Source organism: Astyanax mexicanus, chromosome 10 (genome assembly GCF_023375975.1).
Source record: "Astyanax mexicanus isolate ESR-SI-001 chromosome 10, AstMex3_surface, whole genome shotgun sequence".
In the NCBI taxonomy this organism is placed as follows: Eukaryota; Metazoa; Chordata; class Actinopteri; order Characiformes; family Acestrorhamphidae; genus Astyanax; species Astyanax mexicanus.
Window position 1 is genome coordinate 52739377 of NC_064417.1, and position 27412 is coordinate 52766788.

The following is a 27412-nucleotide window of genomic DNA, read 5'->3' on the forward strand; positions in this document are numbered from 1 at the left end:
ACCACTTAGCAACCACTTTAGAAATGATAGAAACTGCTTAGCAACCACTAAGCAACCACTTAGCAACCACATGGAAAACGTTAGCAACTGCCTAGCAACCACTTAGTAACCACTTTAGAAACACCTTAGCAACCGCATAGCAACACCTTAGCAACCACATAGCAACCACCCTAGATACCATAGCAACACCTTAGCAACCACCTAGCAACACCTTAGAAACCACCTAGCAACCACCTTAGCAACCACCCCGGATATCATAGCAACACCCTAGCAACCACCTAGCAACACCTTAGCAACCACCCCAGGTACCATAGCAACACCTTAGCAACCGCATAGCAACACCTTAGCAACCACCTAGCAACCACCTAGCAACACCTTAGCAACCACCCAGGATACCATAGCAACACCTTAGCAACCGCATAGCAACACCTTAGCAACCACCTAGCAACCACCTTGCAACACCCTAGCAACCACCTAGCAACACCTTAGCAACCACCCCAGATACCATAGCAACACCCTAGCAACCACCTAGCAACACCCTAGCAACCACCTAGCAACACCTTAGCAACCACCCCAGATATCATAGCAACACCCTAGCAACCACCTAGCAACACCTTAGCAACCACCCCAGATACCATAGCAACCACCTAGCAACACCCTAGCAACCACCTAGCAACACCCTAGCAACACCTTAGCAACCACCCCGGATTCCATAGCAACACCTTAGCAACCACCTAGCAACACGTTAGCAACCACCTAGCAACATCTAAGCAACCACCCCGGATACCATAGCAACACCTTAGCAACAACCTAGCAACACCCTAGCAACCACCTAGCAACACCTTAGCAACCACCTGTTATATGTTAGCAATTGGCTAGCAACCAGTTAGCAACAGCTTAGCAACCACCTGGAAAACATTAGCAATTGCCTAGCAACAGCTTAGCAACCTTTTCAGAAATGATAGCAACCGCCTAGCAACACATTAGCAATCAAAAGTTTAACCAAAAGTTTTACGATTTCAGCATTTAAACAAGCGTTTTTAGATTTCAGCGTTTAACCAAATGTTTTTAGATTTCAGCGTTTAATCAAACGTTTTTAGATTTCAGCGTTTAACCAAATGTTTTTAGATTTCAGCGTTTAACCAAACGTTTTTAGATTTCAGCGTTTAATCAAACATTTTTAGATTTCAGCGTTTAACCAAATGTTTTTAGATTTCAGCGTTTAACCAAATGTTTTTAGATTTCAGCGTTTTTAGCATTTAGCGTTAACAGCATATCAATGACTCTTCACACTCTTCAGACAGAAAAAGCTTAGCAACCATTTTAACTTTTTAACGTTATTAGTGTTCTTTTCCAAGCCAACTTAAAGTTCGTTCACGAACTTTACCTTTTCTAGTTAAGTTGGCTTGGAAAAGCCAACTTACTGTTCTTCGTAATCTTCTTATTATTATTATTATTATTATTCCGCGCTCAAATTTCTATACGCATCTCCTCCTAGGGCTTTTGACGTAGAATCACAAAATTTTGCAGTATCGTAGGACCTATACCCGATTAGGTTGCTTGTGCTTTTTTAAGCGATACATCGTACGGTTTTCGTAAAAACTTCGTAAACGTACGCTTTTTTTTCCCATAGGAAATGAATGGGGGACAAGTTTGAACGTTTGTGTAGGTAACAATTTTTGACATACAAAGACAAAAATCGGACGGTCTATAGAACTTACCGCGTTCTTTCCGAAAATTTTAACGTTTCGACGATACGTCGTACGGTTTTCGTACAAATGTCGTACGAAGTTTTCCCATAGAAATGAATGGGGGGCCCAGAGTTCCATCTCACACACGAGCAGCTCTGCGCACGGAACCCCTTCTCTCCCCTGCTCCTCCAGTACTGTGAGTGTATGGAGGAGCTGCTGTATGGAGCAGCTATCAGTCAAAAGTTTGGACACCCCGGCACCCCAGCCAGGGCTTAGCAACCACCTTAGCAACCACCTGGAAAACGTTAGCAACTGCCTAGCAACCACTTAGCAACACCTTAGCAACCACCTGGAAAACGTTAGCAACTGCCTAGCAACCACTTAGCAACTGCCTAGCAACCACTTGGAAAACGTTAGCAACTGCCTAGCAACCACTTAGTAACTGCCTAGCAACCACCTGGAATACGTTAGCAACTGCCTAGCAACCACTTAGCAACCACCTGGAAAACGTTAGCAACTGCCTAGCAACCACGGAGCAACCACCTGGAAAACGTTAGCAACTGCCTAGCAACCACTTAGCAACTGCCTAGCAACCACCTGGAATACGTTAGCAACTGCCTAGCAACCACTTAGCAACCACCTGGAAAACGTTAGCAACTGCCTAGCAACAACTTAGCAACTGCCTAGCAACCACCTGGAAAATGTTAGCAACTGCCTAGCAACCACTTAGCAACCACCTGGAAAACGTTAGCAACTGCCTAGCAACCACTTAGCAACTGCCTAGCAACCACTTGGAAAACGTTAGCAACTGCCTAGCAACCACTTAGCAACTGCCTAGCAACCACCTGGAAAATGTTAGCAACTGCCTAGCAACCACTTAGCAACCACCTGGAAAACGTTAGCAACTGCCTAGCAACCACTTAGCAACTGCCTAGCAACCACCTGGAAAACGTTAGCAACTGCCTAGCAACCACTTAGCAACTGCCTAGCAACCACCTGGAAAACGTTAGCAACTGCCTAGCAACCACTTAGCAACCACCTGGAAAACGTTAGCAACTGCCTAGCAACCACTTAGCAACTGCCTAGCAACCACTTGGAAAACGTTAGCAACTGCCTAGCAACCACTTAGCAACTGCCTAGCAACCACCTGGAAAACGTTAGCAACTGCCTAGCAACCACTTAGCAACCACCTGGAAAACGTTAGCAACTGCCTAGCAACCACTCAGCAGCTGCCTAGCAACCACCTGGAATATGTTAGCAACTACCTAGCAACCACTTAGCAACCACTAGGAAAACGTTAGCAACTGCCTAGCAACCACTTAGCAACCACTTTAGAAATGATAGCAACTGCCTAGCAACCAGTTAGCAACCACTTAGCAACCACCTGGAAAACGTTAGCAACTGCCTAGCAACCACTTAGCAACTGCCTAGCAACCACTTGGAAAACGTTAGCAACTGCCTAGCAACCACTTAGCAACTGCCTAGCAACCACCTGGAAAACGTTAGCAACTGCCTAGCAACCACTTAGCAACCACCTGGAAAACGTTAGCAACTGCCTAGCAACCACTTAGCAGCTGCCTAGCAACCACCTGGAATATGTTAGCAACTACCTAGCAACCACTTAGCAACCACCTGGAAAATGTTAGCAACTGCCTAGCAACCACTTAGCAACTGCCTAGCAACCACTTGGAAAACGTTAGCAACTGCCTAGCAACCACTTAGCAACTGCCTAGCAACACCTTAGCAACCACCCTGGATACCATAGCAACACCTTAGCAACCACCCTGGATACCATAGCAACACCTTAGCAACCACCTAGCAACTCCTTAGCAACCACCCTGGATACCATAGCAACACCTTAGCAACCACCTAGCAACACCTCAGCAACCACCCCAGATACTATAGCAACACCTTAGCAACCACCTGGAAAGTTTTTAGATTTCAGCATGTAACCAAAAGTTTTAGATTTCAGCACTTAACCAAAATTTTTTAGATTTCAACATTTAACCAAAAGTTTTTAGATTTCAGCATTTAACCAAAAGTTTCGAGATTTCAACATAAAAACAAACGTTTTAAGATTTCAGCGTTTAACCAAAAGTTTTTAGATTTCAGCTGTTAAACAAACGTTTTAAGATTTCAGTGTTTAACCAAAAGTTTTTGGATTTCAGCATCTTACAAAACATTTCTAGATGTAAGCAATTAACCAAAGGTTTTTAGATTTCAGCGTTTAACCAAATGTTTTTAGATTTAAGCGTTTAACCAAACGTTTTTAGATTACAGCGTTTTTGGTATTTAGCTTTTAGCCAAAAGTTAACAGCATAGCAACGACTCTTCACACTCTTCAGACAGAAACAGCTTTTTAAGTTTTTGTCAACCATTTTAACTTTTCAACGTTATTAGCGCTCTTTTCCAAGCCAACTTAAAGTTCGTTCACGAACTTTGCCTTTTCTAGTTATTAAGTTGGCTTGGAAAAGCCAACTTATTAAGTTGGCTTGGAAAAGCCAACTTATTGTTCTTCGTAATCTTCTTATTATTATTATTATTATTATTATTATTCCGCGCTTTTTTTGTTGTACGCATCTCCTCCTACAGCTTTTGACGTAGAATCACGAAATTTTACAGTATCGTAGTACCTATAGCGGTTCAGGTTGCTTGTGCTTTTTGAAGCGATATATCGTACGGTTTTCGTAAAAACTTCGTAAACGTACGCATTTTTTTCCCATAGGAATGAATGGGGCCAAATTTTAAACGTCCGTAACCGCCACAATTTTTGAGATACGAACACCAAATTCGGCGAGCTTATGGATCTTATCGAGATCTTTAAATTAATAGGAGGTTGCGAAGTGATACGACGTACGGTTTTCGTACAATTGTCGTACGAAGTTTTCCCATAGAAATGAATGGGGGGCCCAGAGTTCCATCTCACACACGAGCAGCTCTGCGCACGGAACCCCTTCTCTCCCCTGCTCCTCCAGTACTGTGAGTGTATGGAGGAGCTGCTGTATGGAGCAGCTATCAGTCAAAAGTTTGGACACCCCGGCACCCCAGCCAGGTTTTAGCAACCACCTATTAACTGCTTAGCAACCACCTGGAAAACGTTAGCAACTGCCTAGCAACCACTTAGCAACACCTTAGCAACCACCTGGAAAACGTTAGCAACTGCCTAGCAACCACTTAGCAACAACTTAGCAACCACTTTAGAAATTATAGCAACTGCCTAGCAAACAGTTAGCAACCACTTAGCAAACACCTGGAAAACGTTAGCAACTGCCTAGCAACCACTTAGCAACACCTTAACAACCACTAGGAAAACGTTAGCAACCACTTAGCAACCACCTTAGAAACGATAGCAACTGCCTAGCAACCACTTTAGAAATGATAGCAACAGCCTATCAACCACTTACCAACACCTTAGCAACCATTAGGAAAACGTTAGCAACTGCCTAGCAACCACTTAGCAACCACTTTAGAAATGATAGCAACTGCCTAACAACCACCTAGCAACACCTTAGCAACCACCCCAGATACCATAGCAACACCTTAGCAACCACCTAGCAACCACCTAGCAACACCTTAGCAACCACCCCGGTTACCATAGCAACACCTTAGCAACCACCTAGCAATACCTTAGCAACCACCTAGCAACCACTTAGCAACCACCTAGCAACCACCTAGCAACACCTTAGCAACCACCCCAGGTACCATAGCAACATCTTAGCAACCACCTAGCAACACCTTAGCAACCACCTAGCAACCACCTAGCAACACCTTAGCAACCACCCCGGATACCATAGCAACACCTTAGCAACCACCTAGCAACACGGTAGCAACCACCCCAGATACCATAGCAACACCTTAGCAACCGCATAGCAACACCTTAGCAACCACCTAGCAACATCTTAGCAACCACCCCGGATACCATAGCAACACCTTAGCAACCACCTAGCAACCACCTAGAAACACCTTAGCAACCACCCCAGATACCATAGCAACACCTTAGCAACCACCTAGCAACATCTTAGCAACCACCCCGGATACCAAAGCAACACCTTAGCAACCACCTAGCAACCACCTAGAAACACCTTAGCAACCACCCCAGATACCATAGAAACACCTTAGCAACCACCTAGCAACATCTTAGCAACCACCTAGCGACACCTTAGCAACCACCCCGGATACCATAGCAACACCTTAGCAACCACCTAGCAACACCCTAGCAACCACCTAGCGACACCTTAGCAACCACCCCGGATACCATAGCAACACCCTAGCAACCACGTAGCAACATCATTGCAACCACCCCAGATACCATAGCAACACCTTAGCAACAACCTAGCAACACCCTAGCAACCACCTAGCAACACCTTAGCAACTAATCAAATCAAATCAAATCAAATTTATTTGTATAGCGCTTTTTACAACAGGTGTTGGCACAAAGCAGCTTTACAGAAACATGATTACAGGACAAAGAATCAGGCAAAACATTACACATAGAAAATACAGAATACAGAACCCCCAGTGAGCGCGGAGGCAAGGAAAAACTCCCTCAGAGCTGCAGGAGGAGGAAGAAACCTTGGGAGGACCAAGACTCACATTAAAGGGGGGACCATCCTACCACTGGTCAAACGGCTTTTAAATAGAAATTTAAAAAGTCTTTTATACATCTATATAGGTTTTATGTACTCAGGAGTGTAATAGCGCCACTAATGGCTTGGATGTAATCTGTAGTGGAGAGTAAGATGGTCGATGAGCAGCTGATCTGTGGTGGTGGTGGAGAAGAGCTGACTTCAGAAACTTCCATCAGTCTGGCCGGACAGGAGACGCGAGAGCCTGAGGGTCCAACATCGGTATCGGGTCAGACAGGTGGGCAGTCAGTAACTCGGAGGAAGGCAGAGAGATGGAATTAGTTTTGACTGGATTTATGCAAAACTGAGAATATTAAAACATTATCAGAGTGTGGCAAATGACTCCAGCAGAACTGAATAAAACAGCCTAACTAAAGGCAGAGAGCCAGAAGGTAACATAGACATGGAGGCACCCTGAAACACCAGCATCCACCCACTCCACCGTCCACAAACCTGAGTGACCGTGTGCAGTGGGAGAACAACAGCACCAGCATCTCAGTTTACCACAATTTCCTCTGTCCATGAACCCCTGAATCTGCAGCCTTATCTAAAGGGAAAAACATTAATTACCAAAAGCTAAACTAAACAAGTAAGTTTTCAGTCTAGACTTAAAGATTGAGACTGTGTCTGAGTCCCGAACATATTCGGGGAGATTATTCCAGAGTTGAGGCGCTTTATAAGAGAAAGCTCTTCCTCCAGCAGAGCTCCTCTGAATTTTAGGCACTACTAATAAACCAGCACCCTGAGATCTGAGTAATCGCGGTGGTTCATAACAGGAGATGAGGTCTTGTAAATACTCAGGAGCGAGTCCGTGTAGGGCTTTATACGTTAACAGGAGAATTTTATAGTCTATGCGGAATTTGACTGGAAGCCAGTGCAGTGCTGATAGTACTGGACTAATATGGTCAAATTTTCTCGTTTTAGTAAGGACCCTGGCTGCAGCATTTTGAACTAGCTGAAGTTTATTTAAGTTACTGCCGGAACATCCAGACAGTAGCGCATTACAATAATCTAGCCTTGAGGTAATAAAGGCATGTACTAATTTTTCTGCGTCATGCAGTGATAGGGCATTTCTTAGCTTGCTGATGTTACGGAGGTGTAGAAAAGCTGTTCTAGTAACATTAGATATGTGTTTATCGAATGCTAGATCTGAATCTATGATAACTCCAAGGTTTTTAGCTGCTGAACCAGGGGTGGCTGAGAAGTCAGCCAGATTTAGCATTAAGTCTGATAATTTATTTCTAGCAGCTTTGGGGCCTAATAGGAGAACTTCTGTTTTATCACTATTTAATAGGAGGAAGTTGTGCGACATCCATGATTTTACATCTTCTACACAATCCTCGATTTTCTTTAATCTCACTCTGTCATCAGGTTTGGCTGATATGAAGAGCTGCGTGTCATCCGCATAACAATGAAAATTCACATTGTGTTTTCTAATAACTTTGCCCAGTGGGAGCATATATAATGTAAATAATAATGGTCCTAATATAGAGCCTTGTGGAATTCCATATCTTACCTTGGTATAACTGGAAGACATATCATTTATCCTCACAAACTGATAGCGATCGGTTAAGTACGATTTAAACCATGCTAAGGCAGTTCCGGTTACACCGACCATGTTCTCTAGTCTTTCTAAAAGGATAGTATGATCTATTGTATCAAAGGCTGCGCTCAGATCGAGAAGTACGAGTAAGCAAACACAGCCTTGGTCGGCGGCTATAAGTAGATCGTTTGTTATTCTAACTAAAGCTGTCTCAGTGCTGTGATAAGGCCTAAATCCAGATTGAAATTTTTCATAGATCTGGTTTCTTTGCAGGTAAGAGCAAAGTTGTTGGGCTACAGCTTTTTCTAAAATCTTAGAAATAAACGGTAAGTTTGAAATAGGTCTATAGTTAGACAGTACACTAGGATCAAGATTTGGTTTCTTGATCAGAGGTTTAATTACAGCTGTTTTAAAGGCTTTGGGTACATGGCCCAGGGCGAGCGATGAGTTTACTATCATTAACAGAGGTTTAATTATATCTGGCAGTACCTGTTTTAATAATTTTGTGGGAACAGCATCAAGTGTGCAGGTTGTGCTGTTTGAAGAGGAGATAATTTTCTCTAGTTCTAGCTGTGGAAGTGGGTTAAAGACTTCCAACCTAACTTCAGTAACAGAGTTTTGTTCTAGATCAGCCAGACCAGATGACAGAGAGGATGTAATATTTATCTGTTTAATTTTATCCCGAATGTTTTCAATTTTACTATTGAAGAAGTCCATAAAATCGTTGCTGGTGTAAATGGCTGGAATCTGAGGTTCAGTACCTGCCTGGTTTTTAGTTAATTTGGAAATAACACTAAAGAGAACTCTAGGATTATTTTTATTTATCTCGATCTGTGAGGCCAGATATGCTGAGCGGGCTTTATTAAGTTCTTTTCTATATTTAACAAGACTGTCTTTCCACGCAGAGTGAAACACTTCCAGTTTAGTTGATCGATATTTACGCTCTAAATTTCGTACTAACTGCTTTAAGGTACGAGTTTGATCATTGTACCACGGTGCGAGCTTTTTCTGTCTCTCTATTTTGTGTTTAAGGGGTGCTACAACATCTAAGGTAGAGCGAAAGGTATTTTCTAAACCTTCGGTTAGTTTGTCTAGTTCTACTGGGTCTACAGGAGAGTACACTAGAGTTGATAAGTCTGGAAGCTTATCTGTAAATTGTTGGGCTGTAAAAGGCGTAATTGAACGTTTTACAGAGTAGCTAGGGGATGTACATATATTATGACTAAGATGTAATTTAAATGAAATAAGGTAATGATCTGAAATTGCGGAGGTTTGAGAACGAATATTCGGGTTATCTATGCTCACACCCAGGGTCAAAACTAAATCCAGAGTATGATTACAGTAATGAGTAGGTCCTGTTATATTTTGAATAATACCAACTGAGTCTAAAATCGATGTGAATGCCTTTTTTAATGGATCATCCAATTTTTCGAAATGAATGTTGAAGTCTCCAACTATAATCACTTTATCATTACTTACTGCTAAGTCTGTGACAAAATCACTAAATTCTTTTAAAAATTCTAAATAGGGCCCTGGTGGTCTGTAGATGTTAATTAAAGAAAATGCATTCTTTTTTGTAACTGGATTAATTATACTGGTGTAAAGAAGCTCAAAAGAAGTAAAATTTTCATAGTGTTTCTGATTGCTAACTAAGGTACTTTGGAAAAATATGCAGACCCCACCTCCTCTACCGGATCTCGGATTGTGTATATAATTATAGCCTGCAGGGGTGGCTTCATTTAATGCTACACATTCATTTGGCCTAATCCAGGTTAATCTGCGGCCTGGTCCCGGCTCTGGATTGTCAGCAGCTTCTAATACTACGCTGCCGACTAACTAAAAGACTATGAGCTATGCTGCATGAAAGTAAGGCAGCACCCTCCCGCGTGGGGTGGACACCATCCCTACCTAAAAGACCAGGCTTGCCCTCAAAGTGTAGCCAGTTATCTATAAAGCCCACATGATTTTCTGCACACCACTTGGACATCCAGCGGTTCAGCGAAGAAAGCCTGCTGTAAGCTTCATCACCACGCCTCATTGGGATGGGGCCAGAGCAGATTACCTCCTCGGACAGCGTCTGGGCCTGTTTAATCACCTCTTTAATATTAGCCTTAGTTACTTCAGACTGCCGCAGACGAATATCATTGGCCCCTACATGAATTACTACCCTCGAATATCTCCTATTCCCTAACCTAAGGTTGCCACTAATGTCCGGTGCTCTGGCTCCCGGTAAACAAGTAACTGTTGCCGCTGGTGCCCCTAAAGGAGTAGCTAATTTCACGTGTCGGACGATAGAGTCTCCTATCACCAGAGTACCTTTAACAGGCTCCTCAGTTGGTGCTTCACTGAGCGGGGCAAACCTGTTTGACACGTGAACTGGGGGAGCGTGGTGTTTAGGTGGGCTGGCTGTGGCCTTTGCGGTAGCATTAGCCTTAGCCTTTCGACTATGCCGCCGAGACGTTACCCATTCGCCCCGCTGTGAGGGCTCTAAGGCCGGAGTCGAGGGGGTACTAACTCTCCCTGAGACACCCGGGGCTGCTAACAGTGAATCCTGCTGTCTATCCCTTATTAAACCCCGGACGTGCAGCTCTAACTTATTCACCTTATCCACCAAGGAGCTAACTATCTCACACTTAGTACAAATACCACTATTGTTACCAGTATCGGTGGATAAGGGATCTAAGCTATACATGCCACACTCTAAACAGGTGTAAACCTGAGCAGAAGCCATGGAGAAAAAAAGCACTCACCTTGTTTCAGTTGAAATTAGAAACTTACACAAACAAACTGCAGCAGCAAACAGCTAATCCAGCAAACCTGAGGAAAAAGTCTATAAAAGTAGACTGAGAGTGGATTAATAGGTGTGTAGAGCAAAGAGGAAGCAGACTAAAAGTGGATTAGTAAGTGTGAAGAGAGTAAAAGAGAAGAAAACAGAGAAAAGTGTAGAAGCTGAAGATTAAAGCAAGCTTTCAGCAGCAGACCAGCACAGCAGCAGACCAGAGTAGTAGAGAGCAGAGCAGGGAGCAGCCTGAACTACCTGGTATATGTTAGCAATTGCCTAGCAACCAGTTAGCAATAGCTTAGCAACCACCTGGAAAACATTAGCAACTGCCTAGCAACAGCTTATCAACCTTTTCAGAAATGATAGCAACTGCCTAGCAACACATTAGCAATCAAAAGTTTAACCAAAAGTTTTACGATTTCAGCATTTAAACAAGCGTTTTTAGATTTCAGCGTTTAACCAAACGTTTTTAGATTTCAGCGTTTAACCAAACGTTTTTAGATTTCAGCGTTTAATCAAACGTTTTTAGATTTCAGCGTTTAACCAAATGTTTTTAGATTTCAGCGTTTAACCAAACGTTTTTAGATTTCAGCGTTTAATCAAACGTTTTTAGATTTGAGCGTTTAACCAAATGTTTTTAGATTTCAGCGTTTAACCAAATGTTTTTAGATTTCAGCGTTTTTAGAATTTAGTGTTTAGCCAAAAGTTAACAGCATGTCAATGACTCTTCACACTCTTCAGACGGAAAAAGCTTAGCAACCATTTTAACTTTTTAACGTTATTAGCGTTCTTTTCCAAGCCAACTTAAAGTTCGTTCACGAACTTTACCTTTTCTAGTTGTTCTTCGTAATCTTATTCTTATTATTATTATTCTATTCGCAAAATTTAATCACTATCTCCTCCTAGGGCTTTTGACGTAGAACCACGAAACTTTGCAGTATCGTAGGACCTATACCCGAATAGGTTGCTTGTGCTTTTTTAAGCGATACATCGTACGGTTTTCGTAAAAACTTCGTAAACGTACGCATTTTTTTCCCATAGGAATGAATGGGGCCAAATTTTAAATGTCCGTAACCGCCACAATTTTTGAGATACGAACACCAAATTCGGCGAGCTTATAGATCTTATCGAGATCTTTAAATGAATAGCAGGTTGCGAAGTGATACAACGTACGGTTTTCGTACAATTGTCGTACGAAGTTTTCCCATAGAAATGAATGGGGGGCCCAGAGTTCCATCTCACACACGAGCAGCTCTGCGCACGGAACCCCTTCTCTCCCCTGCTCCTCCAGTACTGTGAGTGTATGGAGGAGCTGCTGTATGGAGCAGCTATCAGTCAAAAGTTTGGACACCCCGGCACCCCAGCCAGGTTTTAGCAACCACCTATTAACTGCTTAGCAACCACTTAGCAACACCTTAGCAACCACCTGGAAAACATTAGCAACTGCCTAGCAACCACTTAGCAACAACTTAGCAACCACTTTAGAAATTATAGCAACTGCCTAGCAACCAGTTAGCAACCACTTAGCAAACACCTGGAAAACGTTAGCAACTGCCTAGCAACCACTTAGCAACTGCCTAGCAACCACTTGGAAAACGTTAGCAACTGCCTAGCAACCACTTAGCAACTGCCTAGCAACCACCTGGAATACGTTAGCAACTGCCTAGCAACCACTTAGCAACCACCTGGAAAACATTAGCAACTGCCTAGCAACCACTGAGCAACCACCTGGAAAACGTTAGCAACTGCCTAGCAACCACTTAGCAACTGCCTAGCAACCACCTGGAATACGTTAGCAACTGCCTAGCAACCACTTAGCAACCACCTGGAAAACGTTAGCAACTGCCTAGCAACAACTTAGCAACTGCCTAGCAACCACCTGGAAAACGTTAGCAACTGCCTAGCAACCACTTAGCAACCACCTGGAAAACGTTAGCAACTGCCTAGCAACCACTTAGCAACCACCTGGAAAACGTTAGCAACTGCCTAGCAACCACTTAGCAGCTGCCTAGCAACCACCTGGAATATGTTAGCAACTACCTAGCAACCACTTAGCAACCACCTGGAAAATGTTAGCAACTGCCTAGCAACCACTTAGCAACTGCCTAGCAACCACCTGGAATACGTTAGCAACTGCCTAGCAACCACTTAGCAACCACCTGGAAAACGTTAGCAACTGCCTAGCAACCACTTAGCAACTGCCTAGCAACCACCTGGAAAACGTTAGCAACTGCCTAGCAACCACTTAGCAACCACAAGGAAAACGTTAGCAACTGCCTAGCAACCACTTAGCAGCTGCCTAGCAACCACCTGGAATATGTTAGCAACTACCTAGCAACCACATAGCAACCACCTGGAAAATGTTAGCAACTGCCTAGCAACCACTTAGCAACTGCCTAGCAACCACTTGGAAAACGTTAGCAATGGCCTAGCAACCACTTAGCAACTGCCTAGCAACCACCTGGAAAACGTTAGCAACTGCCTAGCAACCACTTAGCAACCACCTGGAAAACGTTAGCAACTGCCTACCAACCACTTAGCAACCACCTGGAAAACGTTAGCAACTGCCTAGCAACCACTTAGCAACTGCCTAGCAACCACCTGGAATACGTTAGCAACTGCCTAGCAACCACTTAGCAACCACCTGGAAAACGTTAGCAACTGCCTAGCAACCACTTAGCAACTGCCTAGCAACCACCTGGAATATGTTAGCAACTGCCTAGCAACCACTTAGCAACCACCTGGAAAACGTTAGCAACTGCCTAGCAACCACTAAGCAACTGCCTAGCAACCACTTGGAAAACGTTAGCAACTGCCTAGCAACCACTTAGCAACTGCCTAGCAACCACCTGGAAAACATTAGCAATTGCCTAGCAACAGCTTAGCAGCTTTTTCAGAAATAATAGCAACCGCCTAGCAACACATTAGCAATCAAAAGTTTAACCAAAAGTTTTACGATTTCAGCATTTAAACAAGCGTTTTTAGATTTCAGCGTTTAACCAAACGTTTTTAGATTTCAGCGTTTAATCAAACGTTTTTAGATTTCAGCGTTTAACCAAATGTTTTTAGATTTCAGCGTTTAACCAAACGTTTTTAGATTTCAGCGTTTAATCAAACAATTTTAGATTTCAGCGTTTAACCAAATGTTTTTAGATTTCAGCGTTTAAACAAAAGTTTTTAGATTTCAGCGTTTAATCAAACATTTTTAGATTTCAGCGTTTAACCAAATGTTTTTAGATTTCAGCGTTTTTAGCATTTAGCGTTAACAGCAAATCAATGAGTCTTCACACTCTTCAGACGGAAAAAGCTTAGCAACCATTTTAACTTTTTAACGTTATTAGCGTTCTTTTCCAAGCCAACTTAAAGTTCGTTCACGAACTTTACCTTTTCTAGTTATTATTATTATTATTATTATTCCGCGCTCAAATTTCTATACGCATCTCCTCCTAGGGCTTTTGACGTAGAATCACGAAATTTTGCAGTATCGTAGGACCTATACCCGAATAGGTTGCTTGTGCTTTTTTAAGCGATACATCGTACGGTTTTCGTAAAAACTTCGTAAACGTACGCTTTTTTTTCCCATAGGAAATGAATGGGGGACAACTTTGAACGTTTGTGTAGGTAACAATTTTTGACATACAAAGACAAAAATCGGACGGTCTATAGAACTTACCGCGTTCTTTCCGAAAATTTTAACGTTTCGACGATACGTCGTACGGTTTTCGTACAAATGTCGTACGAAGTTTTCCCATTGAAATGAATGGGGGGCCCAGAGTTCCATCTCACACACGAGCAGCTCTGCGCACGGAACCCCTTCTCTCCCCTGCTCCTCCAGTACTGTGAGTGTATGGAGGAGCTGCTGTATGGAGCAGCTATCAGTCAAAAGTTTGGACACCCCGGCACCCCAGCCAGGGCTTAGCAACCACCTAATAACTGCTTAGCAACCACCTTAGCAACCACCTGGAAAACGTTAGCAACTGCCTAGCAACCACTTAGCAACACCTTAGCAACCACCTGGAAAACGTTAGCAACTGCCTAGCAACCACTTAGCAACTGCCTAGCAACCACTTGGAAAACGTTAGCAACTGCCTAGCAACCACCTGGAATACGTTAGCAACTGCCTAGCAACCACTTAGCAACCACCTGGAAAACGTTAGCAACTGCCTAGCAACCACTGAGCAACCACCTGGAAAACGTTAGCAACTGCCTAGCAACCACTTAGCAACCACTTAGCAACCACCTGGAAAACGTTAGCAACTGCCTAGCAACCACTTAGCAACTGCCTAGCAACCACTTGGAAAACGTTAGCAACTGCCTAGCAACCACCTGGAATACGTTAGCAACTGCCTAGCAACCACTTAGCAACCACCTGGAAAACGTTAGCAACTGCCTAGCAACCACTGAGCAACCACCTGGAAAACGTTAGCAACTGCCTAGCAACCACTTAGCAACTGCCTAGCAACCACCTGGAATACGTTAGCAACTGCCTAGCAACCACTTAGCAACCACCTGGAAAACGTTAGCAACTGCCTAGCAACAACTTAGCAACTGCCTAGCAACCACCTGGAAAATGTTAGCAACTGCCTAGCAACCACTTAGCAACCACCTGGAAAACGTTAGCAACTGCCTAGCAACCACTTAGCAACTGCCTAGCAACCACTTGGAAAACGTTAGCAACTGCCTAGCAACCACTTAGCAACTGCCTAGCAACCACCTGGAAAACGTTAGCAACTGCCTAGCAACCACTTAGCAACCACCTGGAAAACGTTAGCAACTGCCTAGCAACCACTTAGCAACTGCCTAGCAACCACTTGGAAAACGTTAGCAACTGCCTAGCAACCACTTAGCAACTGCCTAGCAACCACCTGGAATAGGTTAGCAACTGCCTAGCAACCACTTAGCAACCACCTGGAAAACGTTAGCAACTGCCTAGCAACCACTGAGCAACCACCTGGAAAACGTTAGCAACTGCCTAGCAACCACTTAGCAACTGCCTAACAACCACCTGGAAAACGTTAGCAACTGCCTAGCAACCACTTAGCAACCACCTGGAAAACGTTAGCAACTGCCTAGCAACCACTTAGCAACTGCCTAGCAACCACTTGGAAAACGTTAGCAACTGCCTAGCAACCACTTAGCAACTGCCTAGCAACCACCTGGAAAACGTTAGCAACTGCCAAGCAACCACTTAGCAACCACCTGGAAAACGTTAGCAACTGCCTAGCAACCACTTAGCAGCTGCCTAGCAACCACCTGGAATATGTTAGCAACTACCTAGCAACCACTTAGCAACCACTAGGAAAACGTTAGCAACTGCCTAGCAACCACTTAGCAACCACTTTAGAAATGATAGCAACTGCCTAGCAACCAGTTAGCAACCACTTAGCAACCACCTGGAAAACGTTAGCAACTGCCTAGCAACCACTTAGCAACTGCCTAGCAACCACTTGGAAAACGTTAGCAACTGCCTAGCAACCACTTAGCAACTGCCTAGCAACCACTTAGCAACTGCCTAGCAACCACTTAGCAGCTGCCTAGCAACCACCTGGAATATGTTAGCAACTACCTAGCAACCACTTAGCAACCACCTGGAAAATGTTAGCAACTGCCTAGCAACCACTTAGCAACTGCCTAGCAACCACTTGGAAAACGTTAGCAACTGCCTAGCAACCACTTAGCAACTGCCTAGCAACACCTTAGCAACCACCCTGGATACCATAGCAACACCTTAGCAACCACCCTGGATACCATAGCAACACCTTAGCAACCACCTAGCAACTCCTTAGCAACCACCCTGGATACCATAGCAACACCTTAGCAACCACCTAGCAACACCTCAGCAACCACCCCAGATACTATAGCAACACCTTAGCAACCACCTGGAAAGTTTTTAGATTTCAGCATGTAACCAAAAGTTTTAGATTTCAGCACTTAACCAAAATTTTTTAGATTTCAACATTTAACCAAAAGTTTTTAGATTTCAGCATTTAACCAAAAGTTTCGAGATTTCAACATGAAAACAAACGTTTTAAGATTTCAGCGTTTAACCAAAAGTTTTTAGATTTCAGCTGTTAAACAAACGTTTTAAGATTTCAGTGTTTAACCAAAAGTTTTTGGATTTCAGCATCTTACAAAACATTTCTAGATGTAAGCAATTAACCAAAGGTTTTTAGATTTCAGCGTTTAACCAAATGTTTTTAGATTACAGCGTTTTTGGTATTTAGCTTTTAGCCAAAAGTTAACAGCATAGCAACGACTCTTCACACTCTTCAGACAGAAACAGCTTTTTAAGTTTCTGTCAACCATTTTAACTTTTCAACGTTATTAGCGCTCTTTTCCAAGCCAACTTAAAGTTCGTTCATGAACTTTGCCTTTTCTAGTTATTAAGTTGGCTTGGAAAAGCCAACTTACTGTTCTTCGTAATCTTCTTATTATTATTATTATTATTATTATTCCGCGCTCAAATTTCTATACGCATCTCCTCCTAGGGCTTTTGACGTAGAATCACGAAATTTTGCAGTATCGTAGGACCTATACCCGAATAGGTTGCTTGTGCTTTTTTAAGCGATACATCGTACGGTTTTCGTAAAAACTTCGTAAACGTACGCTTTTTTTTCCCATAGGAAATGAATGGGGGACAACTTTGAACGTTTGTGTAGGTAACAATTTTTGACATACAAAGACAAAAATCGGACGGTCTATAGAACTTACCGCGTTCTTTCCGAAAATTTTAACGTTTCGACGATACGTCGTACGGTTTTCGTACAAATGTCGTACGAAGTTTTCCCATTGAAATGAATGGGGGGCCCAGAGTTCCATCTCACACACGAGCAGCTCTGCGCACGGAACCCCTTCTCTCCCCTGCTCCTCCAGTACTGTGAGTGTATGGAGGAGCTGCTGTATGGAGCAGCTATCAGTCAAAAGTTTGGACACCCCGGCACCCCAGCCAGGGCTTAGCAACCACCTAATAACTGCTTAGCAACCACCTTAGCAACCACCTGGAAAACGTTAGCAACTGCCTAGCAACCACTTAGCAACACCTTAGCAACCACCTGGAAAACGTTAGCAACTGCCTAGCAACCACTTAGCAACTGCCTAGCAACCACTTAGCAACTGCCTAGCAACCACTTGGAAAACGTTAGCAACTGCCTAGCAACCACTTAGCAACTGCCTAGCAACCACCTGGAAAACGTTAGCAACTGCCTAGCAACCACTTAGCAACCACCGGGAAAACGTTAGCAACTGCCTAGCAACCACTTAGCAACTGCCTAGCAACCACTTGGAAAACGTTAGCAACTGCCTAGCAACCACTTAGCAACTGCCTAGCAACCACCTGGGAAACGTTAGCAACTGCCTAGCAACCACTTAGCAACCACCTGGAAAACGTTAGCAACTGCCTAGCAACCACTGAGCAACCACCTGGAAAACGTTAGCAACTGCCTAGCAACCACTTAGCAACTGCCTAGCAACCACCTGGAAAACGTTAGCAACTGCCTAGCAACCACTTAGCAACCACCTGGAAAACGTTAGCAACTGCCTAGCAACCACTTAGCAACTGCCTAGCAACCACTTGGAAAACGTTAGCAACTGCCTAGCAACCACTTAGCAACTGCCTAGCAACCACCTGGAAAACGTTAGCAACTGCCTAGCAACCACTTAGCAACCACCTGGAAAACGTTAGCAACTGCCTAGCAACCACTTAGCAGCTGCCTAGCAACCACCTGGAATATGTTAGCAACTACCTAGCAACCACTTAGCAACCACCTGGAAAATGTTAGCAACTGCCTAGCAACCACTTAGCAACTGCCTAGCAACCACTTGGAAAACGTTAGCAACTGCCTAGCAACCACTTAGCAACCACTTTAGAAATGATAGCAACTGCCTAGCAACCACTTATCAACCACATGGAAAACGTTAACAACTGCCTAGCAACCACTTTAGAAATGATAGCAACTGCCTAGCAACCACTTAGCAACACCTTTACAACCACTAGGAAAACGTTAGCAACTGCCTTGCAACCACTTAGCAACCACTTTAGAAATGATAGCAACTGCCTAGCAACCACTTAGCAACCACATGGAAAACGTTAGCAACTGCCTAGCAACCACTTTAGAAACGATAGCAACTGCCTAGCAAATACTTAGCAACACCTTAGCAACCACCTGGAAAACGTTAGCAACTGCCTAGCAACCACTTAGCAACACCTTAGCAACCAACTGGAAAACGTTAGCAACTGCCTAGCAACCACTTAGCAACCACTTTAGAAATGATAGCAACTGCCTAGCAACCACTTACCAACACCTTAGCAACCATTAGGAAAACGTTAGCAACTGCCTAGCAACCACTTAGCAACCACTTTAGAAATGATAGCAACTGCCTAGCAACCAGTTAGCAATAGCTTAACAACCACCTGGAAAACATTAGCAACTGCCTAGCAACAGCTTAGCAACCTTTTCAGAAATGATAGCAACTGCCTAGCAACACATTAGCAATCAAAAGTTTAACCAAAAGTTTTACGATTTCAGCATTTAAACAAGCATTTTTAGATTTCAGTGTTTAATCAAACGTTTTTAGATTTCAGCGTTTAACCAAACGTTTTTAGATTTCAGCGTTTAATCAAACGTTTTTAGATTTCAGCATTTAACTAAATGTTTTTAGATTTCAGCGTTTAACCAAACGTTTTAGATTTCAGCGTTTAACCAAACGTTTTTAGATTTCAGCATTTAATCAAACGTTTTTAGATTTCAGCGTTTAACCAAATGTTTTTAGATTTCAGCGTTTAACCAAACGTTTTTAGATTTCAGCGTTTAATCAAACGTTTTTAGATTTCAGCGTTTAACCAAATGTTTTTAGATTTCAGCGTTTAACCAAATGTTTTTAGATTTCAGCGTTTTTAGCATTTAGCGTTTAGCCAAAAGTTAACAGCATGTCAATGACTCTTCACACTCTTCAGACGGAAAAAGCTTAGCAACCATTTTAACTTTTTAACGTTATTAGCGTTCTTTTCCAAGCCAACTTAAAGTTCGTTCACGAACTTTACCTTTTCTAGTTATTATTATTATTATTATTATTCCGCGCTCAAATTTCTATACGCATCTCCTCCTAGGGCTTTTGACGTAGAATCACGAAATTTTGCAGTATCGTAGGACCTATACCCGATTAGGTTGCTTGTGCTTTTTTAAGCGATACATCGTACGGTTTTCGTAAAAACTTCGTAAACGTACGCTTTTTTTTCCCATAGGAAATGAATGGGGGACAACTTTGAACGTTTGTGTAGGTAACAATTTTTGACATACAAAGACAAAAATCGGACGGTCTATAGAACTTACCGCGTTCTTTCCGAAAATTTTAACGTTTCGACGATACGTCGTACGGTTTTCGTACAAATGTCGTACGAAGTTTTCCCATAGAAATGAATGGGGGGCCCAGAGTTCCATCTCACACACGAGCAGCTCTGCGCACGGAACCCCTTCTCTCCCCTGCTCCTCCAGTACTGTGAGTGTATGGAGGAGCTGCTGTATGGAGCAGCTATCAGTCAAAAGTTTGGACACCCCGGCACCCCAGCCAGGGCTTAGCAACCACCTAATAACTGCTTCGCAACCACCTTAGCAACCACCTGGAAAACGTTAGCAACTGCCTAGCAACCACTTAGCAACACCTTAGCAACCACCTGGAAAACGTTAGCAACTGCCTAGCAACCACTTAGCAACTGCCTAGCAACCACTTGGAAAACGTTAGCAACTGCCTAGCAACCACCTGGAATACGTTAGCAACTGCCTAGCAACCACTTAGCAACCACCTGGAAAACGTTAGCAACTGCCTAGCAACCACTGAGCAACCACCTGGAAAACGTTAGCAACTGCCTAGCAACCACTTAGCAACTGCCTAGCAACCACCTGGAATACGTTAGCAACTGCCTAGCAACCACTTAGCAACCACCTGGAAAACGTTAGCAACTGCCTAGCAACAACTTAGCAACTGCCTAGCAACCACCTGGAAAATGTTAGCAACTGCCTAGCAACCACTTAGCAACCACCTGGAAAACGTTAGCAACTGCCTAGCAACCACTTAGCAACTGCCTAGCAACCACTTGGAAAACGTTAGCAACTGCCTAGCAACCACTTAGCAACTGCCTAGCAACCACCTGGAAAACGTTAGCAACTGCCTAGCAACCACTTAGCAACCACCTGGAAAACGTTAGCAACTGCCTAGCAACCACTTAGCAACTGCCTAGCAACCACTTGGAAAACGTTAGCAACTGCCTAGCAACCACTTAGCAACTGCCTAGCAACCACCTGGAATAGGTTAGCAACTGCCTAGCAACCACTTAGCAACCACCTGGAAAACGTTAGCAACTGCCTAGCAACCACTGAGCAACCACCTGGAAAACGTTAGCAACTGCCTAGCAACCACTTAGCAACTGCCTAACAACCACCTGGAAAACGTTAGCAACTGCCTAGCAACCACTTAGCAACCACCTGGAAAACGTTAGCAACTGCCTAGCAACCACTTAGCAACTGCCTAGCAACCACTTGGAAAACGTTAGCAACTGCCTAGCAACCACCTAGCAACACCTTAGCAACCACCCCGGATCATCAAATCAAATCAAATCAAATTTATTTGTATAGCGCTTTTTACAACAGGTGTTGGCACAAAGCAGCTTTACAGAAACATGATTACAGGACAAAGAATCAGGCAAAACATTACACATAGAAAATACAGAATACAGAACCCCCAGTGAGCGCGGAGGCAAGGAAAAACTCCCTCAGAGCTGCAGGAGGAGGAAGAAACCTTGGGAGGACCAAGACTCACATTAAAGGGGGGACCATCCTACCACTGGTCAAACGGCTTTTAAATAGAAATTTAAAAAGTCTTTTATACATCTATATAGGTTTTATGTACTCAGGAGTGTAATAGCGCCACTAATGGCTTGGATGTAATCTGTAGTGGAGAGTAAGATGGATGATGAGCAGCTGATCTGTGGTGGTGGTGGAGAAGAGCTGACTTCAGAAACTTCCATCAGTCTGGCCGGACAGGAGACGCGAGAGCCTGAGGGTCCAACATCCATCGGTATCGGGTCAGACAGGTGGGCAGTCAGTAACTCGGAGGAAGGCAGAGAGATGGAATTAGTTTTGACTGGATTTATGCAAAACTGAGAATATTAAAACATTATCAGAGTGTGGCAAATGACTCCGGCAGAACTGAATAAAACAGCCTAACTAAAGGCAGAGAGCCAGAAGGTAACATAGACATGGAGGCACCCTGAAACACCAGCATCCACCCACTCCACCGTCCACAAACCTGAGTGACCGTGTGCAGTGGGAGAACAACAGCACCAGCATCTCAGTTTACCACAATTTCCTCTGTCCATGAACCCCTGAATCTGCAGCCTTATCTAAAGGGAAAAACATTAATTACCAAAAGCTAAACTAAACAAGTAAGTTTTCAGTCTAGACTTAAAGATTGAGACTGTGTCTGAGTCCCGAACATATTCGGGGAGATTATTCCAGAGTTGAGGCGCTTTATAAGAGAAAGCTCTTCCTCCTGCAGAGCTCCTCTGAATTTTAGGAACTACTAATAAACCAGCACCCTGAGATCTGAGTAATCGCGGTGGTTCATAACAGGAGATGAGGTCTTGTAAATACTCAGGAGCGAGCCCGTGTAGGGCTTTATACGTTAACAGGAGAATTTTATAGTCTATGCGGAATTTGACTGGAAGCCAGTGCAGTGCTGATAGTACTGGACTAATATGGTCAAATTTTCTAGTTTTAGTAAGGACCCTGGCTGCAGCATTTTGAACTAGCTGAAGTTTATTTAAGTTACTGTCGGAACATCCAGACAGTAGCGCATTACAATAATCTAGCCTTGAGGTAATAAAGGCATGTACTAATTTTTCTGCGTCATGCAGTGATAGGGCATTTCTTAGCTTGGCGATGTTACGGAGGTGTAGAAAAGCTGTTCTAGTAACATTAGATATGTGTTTATCGAATGCTAGATCTGAATCTATGATAACTCCAAGGTTTTTAGCTGCTGAACCAGGGGTGGCTGAGAAGTCAGCCAGATTTAGCATTAAGTCTGATAATTTATTTCTAGCAGCTTTGGGGCCTAATAGGAGAACTTCTGTTTTATCACTATTTAATAGGAGGAAGTTGTGCGACATCCATGATTTTACATCTTCTACACAATCCTCGATTTTCTTTAATCTCACTCTGTCATCAGGTTTGGCTGATATGAAGAGCTGCGTGTCATCCGCATAACAATGAAAATTCACATTGTGTTTTCTAATAACTTTGCCCAGTGGGAGCATATATAATGTAAATAATAACGGTCCTAATATAGAGCCTTGTGGAATTCCATATCTTACCTTGGTATAACTGGAAGACATATCATTTATCCTCACAAACTGATAGCGATCGGTTAAGTACGATTTAAACCATGCTAAGGCAGTTCCGGTTACACCGACCATGTTCTCTAGTCTTTCTAAAAGGATAGTATGATCTATTGTATCAAAGGCTGCGCTCAGATCGAGAAGTACGAGTAAGGAAACACAGCCTTGGTCGGCGGCTATAAGTAGATCGTTTGTTATTCTAACTAAAGCTGTCTCAGTGCTATGATAAGGCCTAAATCCAGATTGAAATTTTTCATAGATCTGGTTTCTTTGCAGGTAAGAGCAAAGTTGTTGGGCTACAGCTTTTTCTAAAATCTTAGAAATAAAGGGTAAGTTTGAAATAGGTCTATAGTTAGACAGTACACTAGGATCAAGATTTGGTTTCTTGATCAGAGGTTTAATTACAGCTGTTTTAAAGGCTTTGGGTACATGGCCCAGGGCGAGCGATGAGTTTACTATCATTAACAGAGGTTTAATTATATCTGGCAGTACCTGTTTTAGTAATTTTGTGGGGACTGCATCAAGTGTGCAGGTTGTGCTGTTTGAAGAGGAGATAATTTTCTCTAGTTCTAGCTGTGGAAGTGGGTTAAAGACTTCCAACCTAACTTCAGTAACAGAGTTTTGTTCTAGATCAGCCAGACCAGATGATAGAGAAGATGTAATATTTATCTGTTTAATTTTATCCCGAATGTTTTCAATTTTACTATTGAAGAAGTCCATAAAATCGTTGCTGGTGTAAATGGCTGGAATCTGAGGTTCAGTACCTGCCTGGTTTTTAGTTAATTTGGAAATAACACTAAAGAGAACTCTAGGATTATTTTTATTTATCTCGATCTGTGAGGCCAGATATGCTGAGCGGGCTTTATTAAGTTCTTTTCTATATTTAACAAGACTGTCTTTCCACGCAGAGTGAAACACTTCCAGTTTAGTTGATCGATATTTACGCTCTAAATTTCGTACTAACTGCTTTAAGGTGCGAGTTTGATCATTGTACCACGGTGCGAGCTTTTTCTGTCTCTCTATTTTGTGTTTAAGGGGTGCTACAACATCTAAGGTAGAGCGAAAGGTATTTTCTAAACCTTCGGTTAGTTTGTCTAGTTCTACTGGGTCTACAGGAGAGTACATTAGAGTTGATAAGTCTGGAAGCTTATCTGTAAATTGTTGGGCTGTAAAAGGCGTAATTGAACGTTTTACAGAGTAGCTAGGGGATGTACATATATTATGACTAAGATGTAATTTAAATGAAATAAGGTAATGATCTGAAATTGCGGAGGTTTGAGAACGAATATTCGGGTTATCTATGCTCACACCCAGGGTCAAAACTAAATCCAGAGTATGATTACAGTAATGAGTAGGTCCTGTTATATTTTGAATAATACCAACTGAGTCTAAAATCGATGTGAATGCCTTTTTTAATGGATCATCCAATTTTTCGAAATGAATGTTGAAGTCTCCAACTATAATCACTTTATCACTACTTACTGCTAAGTCTGTGACAAAATCACTAAATTCTTTTAAAAATTCTAAATAGGGCCCTGGTGGTCTGTAGATGTTAATTAAAGAAAATGCATTCTTTTTTGTAACTGGATTAATTATACTGGTGTAAAGAAGCTCAAAAGAAGTAAAATTTTCATAGTGTTTCTGATTGCTAACTAAGGTACTTTGGAAAAGTATGCAGACCCCACCTCCTCTACCGGACAATCTCGGATTGTGTATATAATTATAGCCTGCAGGGGTGGCTTCATTTAATGCTACATATTCATTTGGCCTAATCCAGGTTTCTGTCAGACACAGAATATCGAATTTCTGATCAGTTATCATTTCATTCACCAGAACTGCTTTTGAATTTAGAGATCTAATATTAAGTAAACCAATCTTTAGGCTTGAAATGTTAGTACTACAGTCTGGATATGATTGTTTAATATAAGTTAAGTTATTTAGATTTACTGTTTTAGTTTTTTGATGTTTTTGTTTGACTCGGGGGACAGACACAGTCTGAATACATTGGTATCTAGGTAACGTCTCTTTGCAGCTCGCAGACGGTCGGTTAAGCCTCTCTGTCTGCGGCCTGGTCCCGGCTCTGGATTGTCAGCAGCTTCTAATACTACTCTGCCGACTAACTAAAAGACTATGAGCTATGCTGCATGAAAGTAAGGCAGCACCCTCCCGCGTGGGGTGGACACCATCCCTACCTAAAAGACCAGGCTTGCCCTCAAAGTGTAGCCAGTTATCTATAAAGCCCACATGATTTTCTGCACACCACTTGGACATCCAGCGGTTCAGCGAAGAAAGCCTGCTGTAAGCTTCATCACCACGCCTCATTGGGATGGGGCCAGAGCAGATTACCTCCTCGGACAGCGTCTGGGCCTGTTTAATCACCTCTTTAATATTAGCCTTAGTTACTTCAGACTGCCGCAGACGAATATCATTGGCCCCTACATGAATTACTACCCTCGAATATCTCCTATTCCCTAACCTAAGGTTGCCACTAATGTCCGGTGCTCTGGCTCCCGGTAAACAAGTAACTGTTGCCGCTGGTGCCCCTAAAGGAGTAGCTAATTTCACGTGTCGGACGATAGAGTCTCCTATCACCAGAGTACCTTTAACAGGCTCCTCAGTTGGTGCTTCACTGAGCGGGGCAAACCTGTTTGACACGTGAACTGGGGGAGCGTGGTGTTCAGGTGGGCTGGCTGTGGCCTTTGCGGTAGCATTAGCCTTAGCCTTTCGACTATGCCGCCGAGACGTTACCCATTCGCCCCGCTGTGAGGGCTCTAAGGCCGGAGTCGAGGGGGTACTAACTCTCCCTGAGACACCCGGGGCTGCTAACAGTGAATCCTGCTGTCTATCCCTTATTAAACCCCGGACGTGCAGCTCTAACTTATTCACCTTATCCACCAAGGTGCTAACTATCTCACACTTAGTACAAATACCACTATTGTTACCAGTATCGGTGGATAAGGGATCTAAGCTATACATGCCACACTCTAAACAGGTGTAAACCTGAGCAGAAGCCATGGAGAAAAAAGCACTCACCTTGTTTCAGTTGAAATTAGAAACTTACACAAACAAACTGCAGCAGCAAACAGCTAATCCAGCAAACCTGAGGAAAAAGTCTATAAAAGTAGACTGAGAGTGGATTAATAGGTGTGTAGAGCAAAGAGGAAGCAGACTAAAAGTGGATTAGTAAGTGTGAAGAGAGTAAAAGAGAAGAAAACAGAGAAAAGTGTAGAAGCTGAAGATTAAAGCAAGCTTTCAGCAGCAGAGCAGCACAGCAGCAAACCAGCACAGCAGCAAACCAGCACAGCAGCAGACCAGAGTAGTAGAGAGCAGAGCAGGGAGCAGAGCAACCATAGCAACACCTTAGCAACCACCTAGCAACACGGTAGCAACCACCCCAGATACCATAGCAACACCTTAGCAACCGCATAGCAACACCTTAGCAACCACCTAGCAACATCTTAGCAACCACCCCGGATACCATAGCAACACCTTAGCAACCACCTAGCAACCACCTAGAAACACCTTAGCAACCACCCCAGATACCATAGCAACACCTTAGCAACCACCTAGCAACATCTTAGCAACCACCCCGGATACCAAAGCAACACCTTAGCAACCACCTAGCAACCACCTAGAAACACCTTAGCAACCACCCCAGATACCATAGAAACACCTTAGCAACCACCTAGCAACATCTTAGCAACCACCTAGCGACACCTTAGCAACCACCCCGGATACCATAGCAACACCTTAGCAACCACCTAGCAACACCCTAGCAACCACCTAGCGACACCTTAGCAACCACCCCGGATACCATAGCAACACCCTAGCAACCACGTAGCAACATCATTGCAACCACCCCAGATACCATAGCAACACCTTAGCAACAACCTAGCAACACCCTAGCAACCACCTAGCAACACCTTAGCAACTACCTGGTATATGTTAGCAATTGCCTAGCAACCAGTTAGCAATAGCTTAGCAACCACCTGGAAAACATTAGCAACTGCCTAGCAACAGCTTATCAACCTTTTCAGAAATGATAGCAACTGCCTAGCAACACATTAGCAATCAAAAGTTTAACCAAAAGTTTTACGATTTCAGCATTTAAACAAGCGTTTTTAGATTTCAGCGTTTAACCAAACGTTTTTAGATTTCAGCGTTTAACCAAACGTTTTTAGATTTCATCGTTTAATCAAACGTTTTTAGATTTCAGCGTTTAACCAAATGTTTTTAGATTTCAGCGTTTAACCAAACGTTTTTAGATTTCAGCGTTTAACCAAACGTTTTTAGATTTCAGCGTTTAATCAAACGTTTTTAGATTTGAGCGTTTAACCAAATGTTTTTAGATTTCAGCGTTTAACCAAATGTTTTTAGATTTCA

At 43.1% G+C, this 27412-nt stretch overlaps 1 protein-coding gene and 1 long non-coding RNA gene across 2 annotated transcripts; both read right to left on the bottom strand.

Annotated features, from left to right (window-relative positions):
* LOC125804746 (uncharacterized) lies at nucleotides 1-26912 on the bottom strand. Its single transcript, XR_007440919.1, has 3 exons — nucleotides 26552-26912; nucleotides 5568-5925; nucleotides 1-189 (listed from the first exon to the last, which is right to left on the bottom strand). It is a non-coding gene; the product is annotated as an uncharacterized LOC125804746 (long non-coding RNA).
* Nucleotides 9621-10882, bottom strand: LOC125804738 (uncharacterized). The gene has a single exon (XM_049484149.1). The coding sequence runs from the start codon at nucleotides 10588-10590 to the stop codon at nucleotides 9664-9666; it is 927 nt and encodes a 308-aa protein (XP_049340106.1). The 5' UTR covers nucleotides 10591-10882; the 3' UTR covers nucleotides 9621-9663.
* Nucleotides 26913-27412: the final 500 nt, after the last annotated feature.